The 14,833-nt window shown below is 37.9% G+C and overlaps 1 protein-coding gene across 1 annotated transcript in view; it reads left to right on the forward strand.

Annotated features, from left to right (window-relative positions):
- Positions 1 to 14,833, forward strand: part of smg1 (SMG1 nonsense mediated mRNA decay associated PI3K related kinase) — a 69,673-nt gene extending 54,840 nt beyond the window's left edge. The window contains exons 52-64 of the mRNA XM_020649622.3: positions 403 to 559; positions 2,619 to 2,808; positions 4,257 to 4,531; positions 4,991 to 5,200; positions 5,848 to 5,985; positions 7,340 to 7,492; positions 7,610 to 7,789; positions 10,090 to 10,317; positions 10,603 to 10,814; positions 10,985 to 11,085; positions 11,579 to 11,755; positions 12,160 to 12,266; positions 13,610 to 14,833. Coding sequence (XP_020505278.1) covers positions 403 to 559; positions 2,619 to 2,808; positions 4,257 to 4,531; positions 4,991 to 5,200; positions 5,848 to 5,985; positions 7,340 to 7,492; positions 7,610 to 7,789; positions 10,090 to 10,317; positions 10,603 to 10,814; positions 10,985 to 11,085; positions 11,579 to 11,755; positions 12,160 to 12,266; positions 13,610 to 13,687 — 2,206 coding nt within the window. The 3' untranslated portion in view covers positions 13,688 to 14,833. The remainder of the gene's footprint in view (positions 1 to 402; positions 560 to 2,618; positions 2,809 to 4,256; positions 4,532 to 4,990; positions 5,201 to 5,847; positions 5,986 to 7,339; positions 7,493 to 7,609; positions 7,790 to 10,089; positions 10,318 to 10,602; positions 10,815 to 10,984; positions 11,086 to 11,578; positions 11,756 to 12,159; positions 12,267 to 13,609) is intronic.

The raw sequence follows: 14,833 nt of genomic DNA on the forward strand, positions 1-14,833 counted from the left end.
TTATATTAGGGAAAAGCAGAGGGGTGGTGAGGAAGGACATGTGGCCTCATTAAAAATTGGTGTCTAGTCTAATCCATCCTATCTATTCAATATATATTTTACCCTTTTTTACAATCTATACTGTCCAGCCAGTTTGGAATATTGTTGTGCTTCTGTTCTATTGTATGACTTTTTGTCCCTGTGTTGTATGAGGCACATGGTTTAGTTCTGTGTATGTTGTTTTGTGGTGTTTTTCTTGTTTGCTTGTTTCTGTTTTCTGTCTGTTTTTATGACAATGGAAGAACGCTGTTTTGTTTGTGTGTCCTTTTGGGTTATATGTAATCACCACCTGCTTACACTAAACTGTCACCTTGAAATGTTTAAATGAAAATTATGTTGAAGAACTTGTCTTTGTGTGCTCAGGATGCTGCGTGCTCAGTACTCTGAGCTGATTCAGCCTCGTAGCATGGAGGGACCAGGCCAGGACACACCAAAAATGTCTGCAGGTCAAATGTTGTTGGTGGCCTTTGATGGCATGTTCACCCAGCTAGAGACTGCCTTTGCGCAGCTCACAGAGAAGGTAACGCACACGTTTTGTTTCAGATGTTATAATAGCAGTACCCTAAATGATTCTTCTTTCCTCCTTCACCTCTTGTGGTATATATATTTTTGTGCCATTTTTGTTGATAGATTTTCAATAGGTCTCCAGGATCCACCAGTGGTAATTTGAGTGGGTTCTTGGGAAATGAAATTCATATTTTATGTTGATATTGTATGATATGATATAGTCTTAATCAACATATAATATATGATAAATATTGATATAATAATCCAATTCAAAATCTTAAAAGTTTATAGTTTATTAGAAAACAGCTATCACATTTGCATGACATACAAAACAAGCTCATACACGCACGTGACTGCACAATAATGGGTTTAAATTGCACAAATGTAGTTGTCTTCAACAACAAAATGTTAATTAATACAATTAAAAACATTCATTAAATATTTGTCATTTAAATAGTTGGCATCATTACTTATTCAAGCTAAACTTGACATACTTTTACAAACAAAACTATTTTTATGTATATCTCTGTTATTTACACATACTTGGACTTTAATAGGTCTTGTGTTTTACTCGTACTTTTGTTTGATATTTTGGGGTTACATTAAAGAATTGACCTTTTATTTTACGGGGATATTGATTAATAGATGAATTGGGACAACATTGACAGGCACAAGGTGCCTTGTAACTGTATAAACTCTCTCACACCTGCACTTAACGAGAGGCAAGAGAGAGCTACTGTCCTGCCCAGATCACTTCGTGCAATAACTCAACAGTGCCCTGATCATACTGTCATGTAACTTAGAATTTCTGAAATTACAATAACCGAGGCCCAGACCTTGCTGACATCGATGCCTGGCTCTGTCTTTCTCTGCGTGTATGCGTCTTTGCCTGTACAGTATGTCTCTCCATTAACACCTTTGTCAGCAGTACATTTCAGAGGCGCACAACTAACACAATTCCTCTTTTAAAAAGTTTCACTGGCAATTCTAGTACTCGCATTTATCCCATGAAGTGTTGCACGAGACACAGATCCAGCGCTCTGATCTAGACAACAACCTTAACTAACCTGTCCCTCACAAGGTTTAATCAGCTGCTTTACTGAGCTGTGTACACTGAGCAGGTGAATCACAATTCCAAAAAGTTGTCCTGTGAGTTCTCAAAGTTTTGTGATGTGTGTTCTGATCATTGCAGCTGTGCAGCGGACCTCTCGGTGTCTGATTACACACAGCAAAGATAGTAAAAGCAAACAGGGAGTCTCACTCATGTTTAAAAAAAAATCACACATTCAAAAGTTAATTAACTCTAACTTGTTTATCATTTGGAACAAATTTCTGTTTAAAGAGTTTGGTTAAGTTTGTGTTAATCACTTTTGTTTTGCCAATCATGCTATGTTAGAGAGATTAAACTTCAACACCAGATTTACTGCTAGTAGGCTTTCTTAAAATATGTTGAAGATTGAGGCTAAAAGCTTGATTAGTTAAGAATTTCTTGATTTATTTTCAGCTACGATAAGAATACCTTCTGTCTTGTCTTTTCTTTTTTAAATGGCTATTATGAAAGTCTCTCCAGACTTGTCTTTTGTTTGTCTGTCAGAAAAAAAGGATCTTCATTATTTTAACAAAGTAAAATAAATGTTTTTGGATAAAGGTACGGAAATACAATTTTAGATTTGATTTGATAAATTGAAAAAAATAGACCGATTAATCGATAATCAAAATAATCATTAGTTGCAGCCCTAGTGCCAAATAGCATCGGCAGCAGCCAGCTGCACAATTTAAAACAAAGGCATTGCACTGGTTGAAAAAAAACAAAGATTACAAATTTCTGTGCGTAGGGGGATGGGGTAGTGTTTCAAACACTTCAGTATCTTTGGGGAGTTCACTGAATTACAGCAAACCTTTGTTATAGCACTGTGGCAGAATTTCAATGTAAAAAGGCCCATAGAGGTTTGGGGTTAAGCATTTGTGGCAATAAATACTACTGGTGTAGGGTAATGCTTTCACAGTATTTTATGTGGCATGAATTAAAGAAAATTCTCAATCAGTTTTCTTCTGCTCTTCATTACCCCCAGCTGAGCTCTCTGGAGATGCCCCTAGCCTGGAGCAAGGTAGATGTTCTGAGGGAGGCTGGAGCCACACAGCTCAGCATCTTCGATTGCCTGAATCAGCGGCAGTTGATGGAGGATGTATTCTTCCTCAAGAGACTGCAAACCATCAGGGATTTCTTCAGGCTTTGTTCTTCCTTTGCTCAATCTCTGTCTGGTAAGAGACCCTCACTACCACACATCTAATGAAGTTCTCTGGCTTAACAATTAAAACGACTCATCCACAACAATCAGAATCAGAATCGGGTTTTATTTCCAATTACATTTACAGATACAAGGAATTTGACTTGGTGTATTGGTGCTAAACAATTAACAAGGAAATAAAGCAGAACTAGCAACAACTTCAATAATACAGTATAAGAAGCTATTACAATATATATAATAGAATTTAAAAATGTAAAATATTAAAAATTAAAAACACAAAAGGTGTAATGTAGGAGCTGTGCAGTGGACTATGAGAAAAAAATCTAAGTGTGTGTAACTACTCACAGAGTGCATGTTAGGAAGATACATTTTTAAAGTCCAGTGGGCATTAATGTAACACATAAAGAACAGTTCAGCATTCACATCAACAATTGGCTTGTCAGAATTTTTGTTTTTTGTTTTGGGTGATTTTCTTATCACAAGTATTAGTCTTATTGTTATTATTCTTAACATTTATTTTATTATCCTTCCTGTGTAATTGCTCTTATTAATAATAATAATAATAATAATAATAATAATAAAGTAATGTAAGATACTCTGTTAGTGTAGATGTGTTTGTGTCTGTGTGCATGTCCACATATGTACTACTAATAATGTATATGTGCATATTATGTGTATGGCTGTGCATGCATGAGTATAGTGGCCTGTCGTCTGCCCTGATGGCCTGGCTCATTGCTGCAATGAGTATAAGCACTGTAGTACCGGTAGTTATTGTAGTATTACCTCATTTTATTGTAGCAGTCACTATTACTTCTCATTGTACAATCACTGCCTTATAATTGGTACTTGAGTATCATGATGGGTATGACTAATAATATATATATTTTTTTACATTTTTAATTCAGTTTTGCATATTCGTATTTACATATTTCAGTTGGTGAAACATGGTAAGATTATTACAGGAATTATTTACAGTTCGGCAAAAATTCATGGCACATCTTCATCCACATAAAGAGGATAATCTTGACAAGTAGAGGAGGGTAGACTGCTTTTCTAAAGCGGACATTAAATATATCTGTCTGTAAACACACATGCAATTGTTAACCTTTCACATACATCTGTGGGAATATGTCTACTGTCAAGACCAAAATGAACAAAGAGAAATATACATTACATACTTTTTTCTTTTAAATAAAATTAAATGACCCCTCATCCCCCTTGAAAACCGGTCTCTTATCCTATCGGTAATGCAAGGTAAGCAATGACAGGAGCCCATAGTACCAAGAACAAATCCATTTTTAGATGTAGTTGAACTGTTGTTTTTTTCCATTAAGTATACTTTCATTAACCTCTCTCTCAATTGGCAACGGGTGGGAGGTAGAATACAGATTTTTGATTTTTTTAGTAGTAGTAGTAGTAGTACTGTTCTTGCCAACAGTGTGACACATCTCTTTTGTTCAGGTACACCAGCTGAAGACCTTTCACCTATAAATGGACCAGTTGGTTTAGGAAAGCCACTATACCGGCATCCTAGCGCAACAGTGTCAGGTGTGACAGTGGCCAGTGAGGAACAGATGACCCGCCCCATCAAGGTCTTCACAGCTGACTTTGTTCGTCAAATGCTCATGGGTCTGCCCAGCCAAGCCCTTGGTCTGGCTCTTTGCAGCTCACTGTCTGCCCTTTGCCTGGACATTGTTGCCCAGGTAGAAGCAAAAGACTTTGGTGCTGAAAGCAAGGTACTAAAGTTGTTTGCGTGAGTGTGTGTGTGTGTAATATTCGACAGTAATTTCAGTTCCATCTTCTTGTGCATGTCAGGTTTGTTTTCCAAGTTAAGCCCCTTGTGGCCTTTCTGAATTTCATTATTGGGGATCCTGAACCCTGATCTGTTTTGATTAGCTTGTTCATAGGGGGGAACATTCATAGGGACATGTCATATTTATAGGTAATCATTTTTCACATATGCACACTGGCTTTTCACTCATGCTCGTATGCAGGGAAATGCTGTACTGTAGCGCCACTGACCTAGGTCACTGTTATATCAATACTTTACTGAAATCATGATTATATTTGTTAGACAAACCTGTCATTCCGGATACTCACTGCTTCGGTATTCAATACACGTAAAAAAAAATGTTTACATAGCAGTCAGCGTCTGACCAGTTATCTTGAACTAAACCCATGTCTTTGCTATGAAGGTGCCCCTGGAAGAGCTTTGTAAAAAGGCAGTGGAGCAGAGCCTGGGATCAGGCCGGGTCACACAGCTCCTGCTTAACAGAGCCACAGTACTGGCCTCCTCCTATGACGCCGCCTGGAAAAAAGTAGACCTGTTAAGAAGGATGGACGCTAACCTGGAGGCTTCCAAGGCCAGCCTGCAGAGAAGCCAGCTGCACGTTGCAATGTTTCAGGTACAGGCATCTTATCCCATTTCCCTCTACCCCTTTTTCAACCCGGCGCAGTCTTGGCTGTGAGGGCTGTTTCGTCATGAGCCTGGGAAATCGGCCAAAGATTTCTGCCTTTTTAATAAGGCAGTTTTTTCTTACCAATGTAACTTTTGCTGCTTTGCTAAAGTGCTCGTGATGGATTAAGCAGGGTCTTTGTAATATAGCAATAAGTAAGGTCTTTAACCTGCATTTTTTGTCTCGAGATAACACTTGTTATAAGTTGACACTATACATATAAAGATTGATTGATTGAAGTTGGTATTGACTTGAAAATGATATTTTATTTGAATTTGCTGACATGAATAACCAACTAAAGTGTTTAAAAATGACCAGCACCTACATAAATGTCCTCCTTCTAATGCACGGGACTACCACTTACATTGTAGGAGTTTTTAATTTTGTCAATGTAAATTTTACATAATTTTGAAGTTGTGCATTTAAGCAGCTAAAATTGAAACTAAATGCAATCTCACATTTGTGAGCAAGTGAAGTAAGAATTAAGGGTAAGAATTGATGTCAAGTATGTAAACAAACGTTAGAAAACAAATACATGCTTTCTGTGTATGATCGTTTAGATAAAACACTTGCTTTGTTTTTGATTCCATGTCCAGTGGCAACATGAAGATGTTCTGGGCCCCAGTAGTCCGCCTCTAAGTGTTAGCATTCCTCCTCGCTCTGTCATTCTCGGCAACATGAAGAAAAAGCTGTACAAGCTGAGTCAAGATGAGGGAGCGATAGTTGCCATTCAAGTGAGTATCACCCCAAATAAACCTTCCTATGGAGTTTATCATTAATCATATATTCCAACTTTCGATATAACTTTACTTGAGTGTTTGGTTTATTTAGGAAAGTCCATTTTTTTTTGTCATGTAGTTGTAACTACAAACCCCAGTTCCAATGAAGTTGAGACGTTGTGTAAAACGTAAATAAAAACAGAATACAATGATTTGCAAATCCTTTTCAACCCATATTCAATTGAATACACTACAAAGACAATATATTTAATGTTCAAGCTTATAAACTTAATTGTTTGTTTTTTTTGCAAATATTCACTCATGTTGAATTTGATGCCTGCAACACGTTCCAAAAAAGCTGGGACAGGGGCAACAAAAGACTGGGAAAGTTGAGGAATGCTCAAAAAACACTTGTTTGGAACATTCCACAGGTAAACAGGTTAATTGGAAACAGGTAAGAGTCATGATTGGGTATAAAGATAGCATACACAACGTCCCAACTTCAATGGAAATGGGGTTTGGAATTAAAAAGTTACCGTGAAATGAGGTGTATAAGACGCACTTTGAATGCCTATGTTTTTGTTGAAAAAGTGCACAGCGGCTTATAGGCCAGCACGACCAATATACCAGAATAAAATGCAGACACACGCACCATCATTACAGCCGCCACCATCACACACTGCACACAACCTGACGCTATTCATTGTGTATTGCAAGCTGTGCTGGAAAAACATACCGACTGCTGCCTACTTTTTAACATCTTTTCTCCCTCATTAGGTCATAATCATGCATTTAAAGAAAATGGTGGTATTCTGTTACGTAAATAAAGTGCACTTTTGATTTGAGAGAATCCTATATTAAAGGTAATTAGTGACAAGCAGAGCTGGGCAGTATGACTCCAAGATATTGTTCTGTAGGCTGAGAGCTCAACTGCTGTAGTGTAGTTAGTAGGAATGTGAACTCCTCAAAGAGAAAACAAACAGAACTATGAGTTTTTTACCCTTTGTTTCAAAAATAAGCTTTTTAACCCTATGGTACACTATGGAGCTGTACTTCTATGACTAAGTCACCATTTTGCTCGTCTATTGCATGAAAAAATATAAATGCAATGCAAACTAATTAATACGGATGTTTACGACGCTGAATTTAAATACTTTGTGTTATATGAATAAAACCTATTTTACTTAAGAGAACTCCACTGGCCATCTGAATGATATTTAGGTAGTTTAAACACATTTAAACGAGAAAGTCTAAATCTTTGCTGAATGAAACGGATAAAATATTTGGATTCTTAACTTTTTTTCTAAAAAAAATCTAATAAATGTCCAGATATCAGATGCTTTGTTGTCTGACTCCTTGGTTTTCGCAGGAGAAGCTGGCGTCGCTTGAGGCTAGCATTGAACAGCGTCTGAAGTGGGCTGGTGGAGCCAACCCGGCACTTGCCCCTGTCCTGCAGGATTTCGAGATGACTATTACGGATAGACGAGCTATGGTTGCCAGAGAAAACCAACGCACCAGCCAGGTAAAACAAATGATTGATCATCATCAAGGGGCAACTTGTGAAGTGTTTACCAGTCACATCACTTAAAAGATGACCAATGTAAATGCAACTGCCTGGTGTCCTTGCTGCCTTTTTCAGGTCACCTTTTTATGTTCCACCATCCTGAACTTTGAAAGCCTTCGGACCCGATCCCCTGAAGCACTCAACATGGATGCAGCGCTGTTTGAGCTATTGAAACGCTGCCAGCAGACCTGTTCCTATGCTGCCCAATTTAATACCACAGTGTCTCCTCTGGAGCTCCAACTACTTAACAGACTGGTAGGTTCTATGTCTATCCTGTACATTCTATATTGCTGTCAAAATACTGTATATGGCTGCTTATTAAGTGCATAAGAAGAATATTACTACTTTTGTTTTAAGTAGAAGAATTATCAGAACTTAACACAAAATTAACACAAGATACTTTTGCCCTAATCAAAGGATGAGCACTCCATGAAGAAACTGTTTTCTGTGTATGAATGCTCTTTGGTGGGACTTGTCTGTTTGGACAGTAACGGTGCTGTGAAAAAAAAAAAAATCCCCTTGGGGACAATACAGTCTTAAGTCTAAACCCCTCATCCCAATTATGCCCCTAAGCCCTACTAATAAGTTACATCACTTACCAACATGACCCTTAGATGCCATCGCAACCCAAACGGCATTGCCACCTTCAACAGACACAGAGAGAGTTGTTGGATAGAGGAAAGGATAGGCAGAGCTAGGGCAATAAGCCTGTTTAACTACAGCTAGAGCTCTCCACCCTATTTTTTTTCATGATTATGTTGTATTATGAACACCAAATCTGTGTTTGAAGGATAAAAATAAAACATCAGAAACCTCTGTTAGAAAAATAATGGTTTGCCATGCTTGGTCCGTGGTAATACTCCTGTTGGCATAAGATAAGAGATTCATGTCAAATTTGATGGGCTTCATGAGCCAATCACTATTTAAGATGGTTTATGCAAAATATCAAATTATTACAGAAGGAATTGGCAGAGTGGTCATAATAAAACAAACTTTAAGACATTACATGCAAGTTTTGTTGGTTTATTAACAATGTCAACTCTAGCATTGAGAGACAAAAAAGCTTTTTACCTTAAAATTGTTGGTAGCTGCCATTACACTTTCAGGAATAAAGTGATCCAAAATATTTTTACATCTAGTCTTAAACATCTTAATCTTTTGTTAACTAAAACAGAAAAAAGACATGGAATATCGTCTGGCTGCAATGCAACTTTTTCTCAAGATGGATGTTTGAATACATCTTCAAAGCTAAATATACCATTACATCCATTGTCTGTCCTCATTCTTCTTTGCAATATGTTTGACTGGATGCCAAATACTATTTTCAACTATTCATTATAGTAATAATAATTGATAGTGATTTTAATGTAGTGTACTTTTTACAGTAAAAAAGCAATTCATCCTCAAAGGGAACTCTATACCTTTAAAGCCATTTAGCCACACTCCTATGCTTTCTTAACATATTCTGAAAGCTTGGGGCATAGTTTTATTCTTCAAATGAAACATACAGATATCACAAACCAAACAGAACACAACAACTAACTTCACAAACTTGAATTTTATGGTAGACTGGGTATGCTATTAAAAAAAAACAAGTTCCTTTAAAGAAATGTTAGTATATTTAATTAATGCAGTAACTATGTGAATTTATAGGATTCCATCACATTTTAAACTGTTCTTTTTAGTTTCAAAATATTAATACAAAAAAAAGAATAACTATAAAACATGTAGCGCAACTTAAACGTTACAATTTGTCCAAAAATACATTTTATGGTTAATCCATCCATGTAAATTACACTATGATGGAGTGGAATTTTTGGGACTCAAAGAACACCTTTTAACATCAGTGCAAAGGAAAACAATTGATCTTGGCCATTTGCATTTTGAATATTCAAATCTATTTGGAGACCATTTTAAGGGGCAGGAGATACAATTGATGGTTTGTGTTTAGCCTGCCCACTCCCTCTCTAATATGTTAAGTATTTCTAAATCCTTAAAAAACATTGAACTTACTGATGCTGTCAGTAGGGCTAGGGAAGATAGGAAAGCAAGTAAGAGTAATCTCACTGTTTGCCAACAGTGTGTGAATGGGTAAGGGTGACCTGCGGTGTAAAAGCGCTTTGAGTAGCAGAGGTTGCTAACTAATCCTGTTCATACACATGCATACGCTGTCGACAAAACAGCGGGGTAAAGTGACTTGCCCAAGGACATGTTGCAGCAAGAGCTGGGGATCGAACTCTGGTAGCGTCGATGATACCAACTGAGCCACAGCCGCCCCCCAGTTTAACAAATATACGAGGACATTTTGTTCCTTGTTACACATTTTTAAAAAAATTAAGCTTCAGCATTGTTAAGTCAAATGGTATGCTTTTCCTGCTCTTTCTCAACATTGCTGTCTATCTTGGTGGTTACCCAGACCTTTAGATTAATGTCATAGTGAGACGCTGTTGGCAGAAATGTATGCTTACACATGCTTGAGTCTCAAGAGTTACCCAAAATGCCCTATAAAAACTCCACTACATATACCTTTTAAGCTCTTTCTTTTATCACAACAGAGCCCAGTGCTGGACCTGCCAATAGGAAGTCCTGATTGGCTGTGCTGTGCCCAGAGGAAGCTGGAAGAGGAGCTGAGTGTTGAGCAAAGGACTCGGGAGGAGCGAGAGCAGCAGCTGGAGTCATGTGGGGAGACACTGCAGCTACTTGTTGACTCAATTAAGACCATTCTTTCCAACCACAATCGCCAGCTGGCAGATGTCAAACACTTACTGAGAGCAATGGCTAAGGTAAACTTAAGCTTCAGCTACTGTACATAATAAATGTTGTCTATGTGAAACACAGCTGAAAGCACAATTCAAAACAAAGTGCTCGACACTGCAAAAGGTCGACATGTGGGGGAAGACATTTTTTTGGGTTAGGGTTAATGAATGGTCTGTTTGGGCTCCAAACAGATCATTCTTTCAGTATTAAGCTCAGTCTGTGCATGCCTTTCTTAATCAGTGTGCAGTTAATTTAACCTTAATCATTTTTGTTTCATCTGTGCCCCTTTTTGTGTTAATTCTTGGATACAGGATGAAGAAGTGGCATTGGCAGATGGAGAAGAGGTGGCATATGAAGGCAGTGTGCGTCACTTCCTATTGGAGTACAAAGCATGGCAGGACAACATCCAGCTGGTGTTATTTACTTTGGTTCAAGCCAGTGGGCAGCCTCGCAACCACGAGCAGCTTGAACTTTTGGAGGAGATTCCATCTACACTGAAGGAGCTGCAGTCTCAAAGCCAAAGGTACTCTCACTCACATACACATATACTCTTATTTAAACACATTTAACCTTCCATATAACTCCTTCATTGCTGAGATGACACTCAAAGCTTTGTTCAATTTTGTATAATGACAATTAAGTAAATTCTATTATATACTAAATTGTATTAATAATTTGTTTTTACATCATTAGTGTATACAATGGCCTGGTGGGCTTTGCCTCTCCACTGGTGACGGACAGAGACAATGAATGTGCCAGTCCTGTTTCTGCAGCACAGACAAGCTTTGCAGCAGGTAGGGGTATACAGGAATATACACACTTTTGTGACCCCTCACACTTATTATCCTGAAAGTTAGTTGTCAAGAAACAGTATTTCTTTTTTCCTATGAGGTGAACAGTTTTCCCTGAAAGACAATAAAATGGTCTGTATGAACATCTAACACTGAAAAATGTTTTACAATGTGTTCAGTACTTTAGTCGATGATAACTTTATGTGCGATAGAGTCAATATTAAACTGATAAATTATGTTTTATAATGGTAGAAACAGAAAGTTCTGTGCAAGAAAAGCTTCTTTTTTTTTCGCTAATCCTGTAACTATATTCCCAGGAATAATTTGGTTTAAAAACAGGCTTTCAACTGAATGAATTGAGCTTGTCTTTCTCGTGGACGAATCTACAAACTTTTCAGCCACCCTTTGTGTCCAAGGCATAGATGGAAAGCAATGTCTTAATTATATGTGTATAATAATAACAAAATATTCTTAATAAAATGTGGTTTGACTTTAGCTGTAAGATGCAGTGGAGTGAAGACCCAGCCTGACTCAATGTCCCAAAATGCACGCAAGACTCTGCAACGTAACCTGGGAACCCCCAATGATACCCCACCAAGCACTCTGCTGATGAACAGTAAAGGTCTAAACCCCAGCCCAAAGAGGGCTGTACGAGACCCCAAAACAGGACGAGGTACTCTTCTACTTTCTCTACCAAAGGACAGCATGCTACTGTGTGGTTTAGATTTCTTTAAGTCACCAATTTAAATATGTTCAACCAAATGCCTCTATATAGCAATCTTTACAAAGCAATGCATATCTATTTCAGTTTATTCCTAAGTGAAATTCAAATGATATATTAAAAACAACAAATATAGACAAAATGCAAACACAGGTCATAAGTCCAGAGTACTTCTAAACAGATGTATTATTTCTCAGTAGCTTAACTCAGACTTCTAAGGGCGAATATAGGCTTACCTTTTCATTTAGAGTGGAATATTTGATATTGATTTCAAGAAAAGCAGTATGAATATTTTGATTTTAATTGTGGTTAAATCTCAATGCAATGCTTTGATTTTGCCCTGTGCTTTCTTACAGCTGTCCAGGAGAGAAACTCGTATGCAGTAAGTGTATGGAAGAGAGTCAAAGCCAAGCTGGAGGGCAGAGACATTGATCCCAACAGGAGGATGAGCGTTACTGAGCAGGTAACATTCAAGACACTTGATTTAATGCAGCCTTTCCCAAATTTACAGTAGGAGTACTTTGGCCCAATGTGAAATTGAAAATAACTCTGGGGCCAATACAACTTTGGGGGTGGGGTGGGGGTTGTCTAATATTAAAAATATTTGAAGACACACATAAACATATTATATATTAATTCATCACACCACTCAAACTATTATTGAGTCTCCTTTTTGTTGTAGATACACACATCTAAAACTCTGCTCTCTCATTTTATCAGTTGTATGTTTTGTAATGTTTTCCCAAATGCGAAGCTGTTTACAATGTTTTCACCAGTGATTGCGTTCTCTCATCAGCAGTATAACTGTGAGGCAGAGGACAGCTGATGTTGATGTCAATGATGGCGTATAAAATAGCTTGGTCCCAATGACAAAGATGGGCTTTAAGTCTTTAGGGTGAATAAGAGGATCCTTGTTAAGCGTGCGCGCGCGTGTCTGCCTCTGTCTCTGGGGAGTGTGTGTTGAGACCCTGCTTGCGACAAGTACACGGATAAATAGAGCAAGGGGGTTGTCCCTTTTTTTTTTTATGTTGCTGGTTATCATAAATGGATGGAAGTTGTCGTTTTTTTTAAAGCTGAACTTGAATGGCATATCATTTTACTGCCTGTTATGTAGAACCGGGTACGCTCTGATAGTCCAAAGTGAAAGCCCATCATACCTTTTCCAGGATTTATTGCCAATTTTGTCAATTTTAAACTTATATTTGAGTCAATACTCAAATTACCCCTTATTTGAAATATGCCACATGTCAATTTATGAAGTACTATGTTCAATGTTCAACAAGTAAATGACACATTTTGAATGAAGTCTTCAATTCAGTAACAAAACAAAATATTTACCTTTGCTGCCTACCTGTGGTGCCATTACCGTGGCTCACCCTTTAGTAAGCACTGTTCTTATGTAAGATTCAACTTCAATCAGTTTTCATGTGTAAATTACAACATTCCATCAGTCTTTCCTAGAAGAAAATGAGGCAACAATTGAGAGTTTGCAACAAATTAATTTGCATTTTCCCTTTACTATATTAAGGGTGGCTATTTAAAAACTAGGTGCATTCATATTGTCATTCTTTAACTATTATTTGCTAATGAAGGAGGTTGAGCTTGATGGATCTATGTTGTTCAGACTTACAGGTTATTAGTCTCTTTAAAAACCTTTTTTTTTTTTTTTTTTTTTTTCACATTTACATACACATTTTATTTTCATTTTACATATTGAGCTGATTGCTCCTCAGGTCAGACCTGCTGTGGTATAGAAGTGGTTGCTAACTATGTTTCCTGACCTGTTGTCTTGCTGTTTTTTTGCAGGTGGACTTTGTCATCAAGGAGGCCACCAACATGGACAACCTGGCCCAGTTATATGAAGGCTGGACTGCCTGGGTGTGAATGCTATGCTGGTTCATGTCTATGATCCAAAGAAGGCTTGGAGATCCACCAGAGGTCCAGTGGGTCTGGGGTGTCGCCACAGCAGCACCAGGTTACTCTGGGGGAAGGAAATGTGAAGCGGATGCTTAGTCCGCCCTAGCAATCTCCTGGGGCAGTGACCTTGTGGCACCGCTGCAACCACACTCCCCCAACCATCGGCGATTGGGCTAACACTTTGCGTAGTTGGCCAGCTGCCATGCATTCCTTTATGGGGTTTGACAAGGCAAAGCAGTGCTGATTTCGGGGAAGGGGGTAAGGGGCTTGTTGCCTCTTTACCCTTAACTTGGATATACCTTCTCCATTCATCTGCATAGCTCTCTTTCAAGTTGTGCCCATAAACCCCACTTCATCCTTTGAGAAAATCAAACTCCACCTGAAGACAAGATGAGGCAGGAAGTGAGTGGTTAATCTCTGAAGCATACAGCACGAGCTGCGGGTGGGACTTCATTGGGACCAAAGCTCAGATGGATGGTACATTTACTATGCCACAACATTTGTGTTCTCTAATCTTTTCCTCAATGGTCATGTGACTCTGATTGACCCGTTGGTTGCTTGATTGGGCAAAAATGGTGGGAATGAAGGTTAAACAGTTTTCTTTAGGCTACTTGAATACCCTAAATTGAAATAAATACATTGAAAACAATAGTCAAACGGTAATTTGATTGTTATGCCTTACAGTTAAGACTGACAGTTCACTGTTGTCAGATTTCCCATGTGCTTTTGTGGAAAGAACAAACATCCTGTTGTATGAAATACTTTTGGAATGCTCATTTTTAGAGCTTAGAAAATACATGCAAAGAGTCACTTAGACACCTGTCTGCTTCTTTTTCTTCTTTGTGTATCTTTTGTGTGTGTTGTGATTTGTAAATTCCAGTCCTTTGTTAGATATAGCTATAGGAGATTTCTGCCTTATTTGCCTTGCCTTTCAGAAGATGTTGCTTGCCTCATGTATTCACTCCACAGCCCCTATCCTTGCATTTTATTATTCTTGACCTTCAAGTTTTACATTTTTAGTGGGAGACATTCATTTTGGGTGATGGTGTAAAATGTTAATTCTTTATGCTTTTATTGAATTTTGTTGTATGCCAAATTAAACATTAAACTAAA

The sequence above is a fragment of the Labrus bergylta genome, chromosome 16, assembly GCF_963930695.1.
Source record: "Labrus bergylta chromosome 16, fLabBer1.1, whole genome shotgun sequence".
Lineage (NCBI taxonomy): Eukaryota > Metazoa > Chordata > Actinopteri > Labriformes > Labridae > Labrus > Labrus bergylta.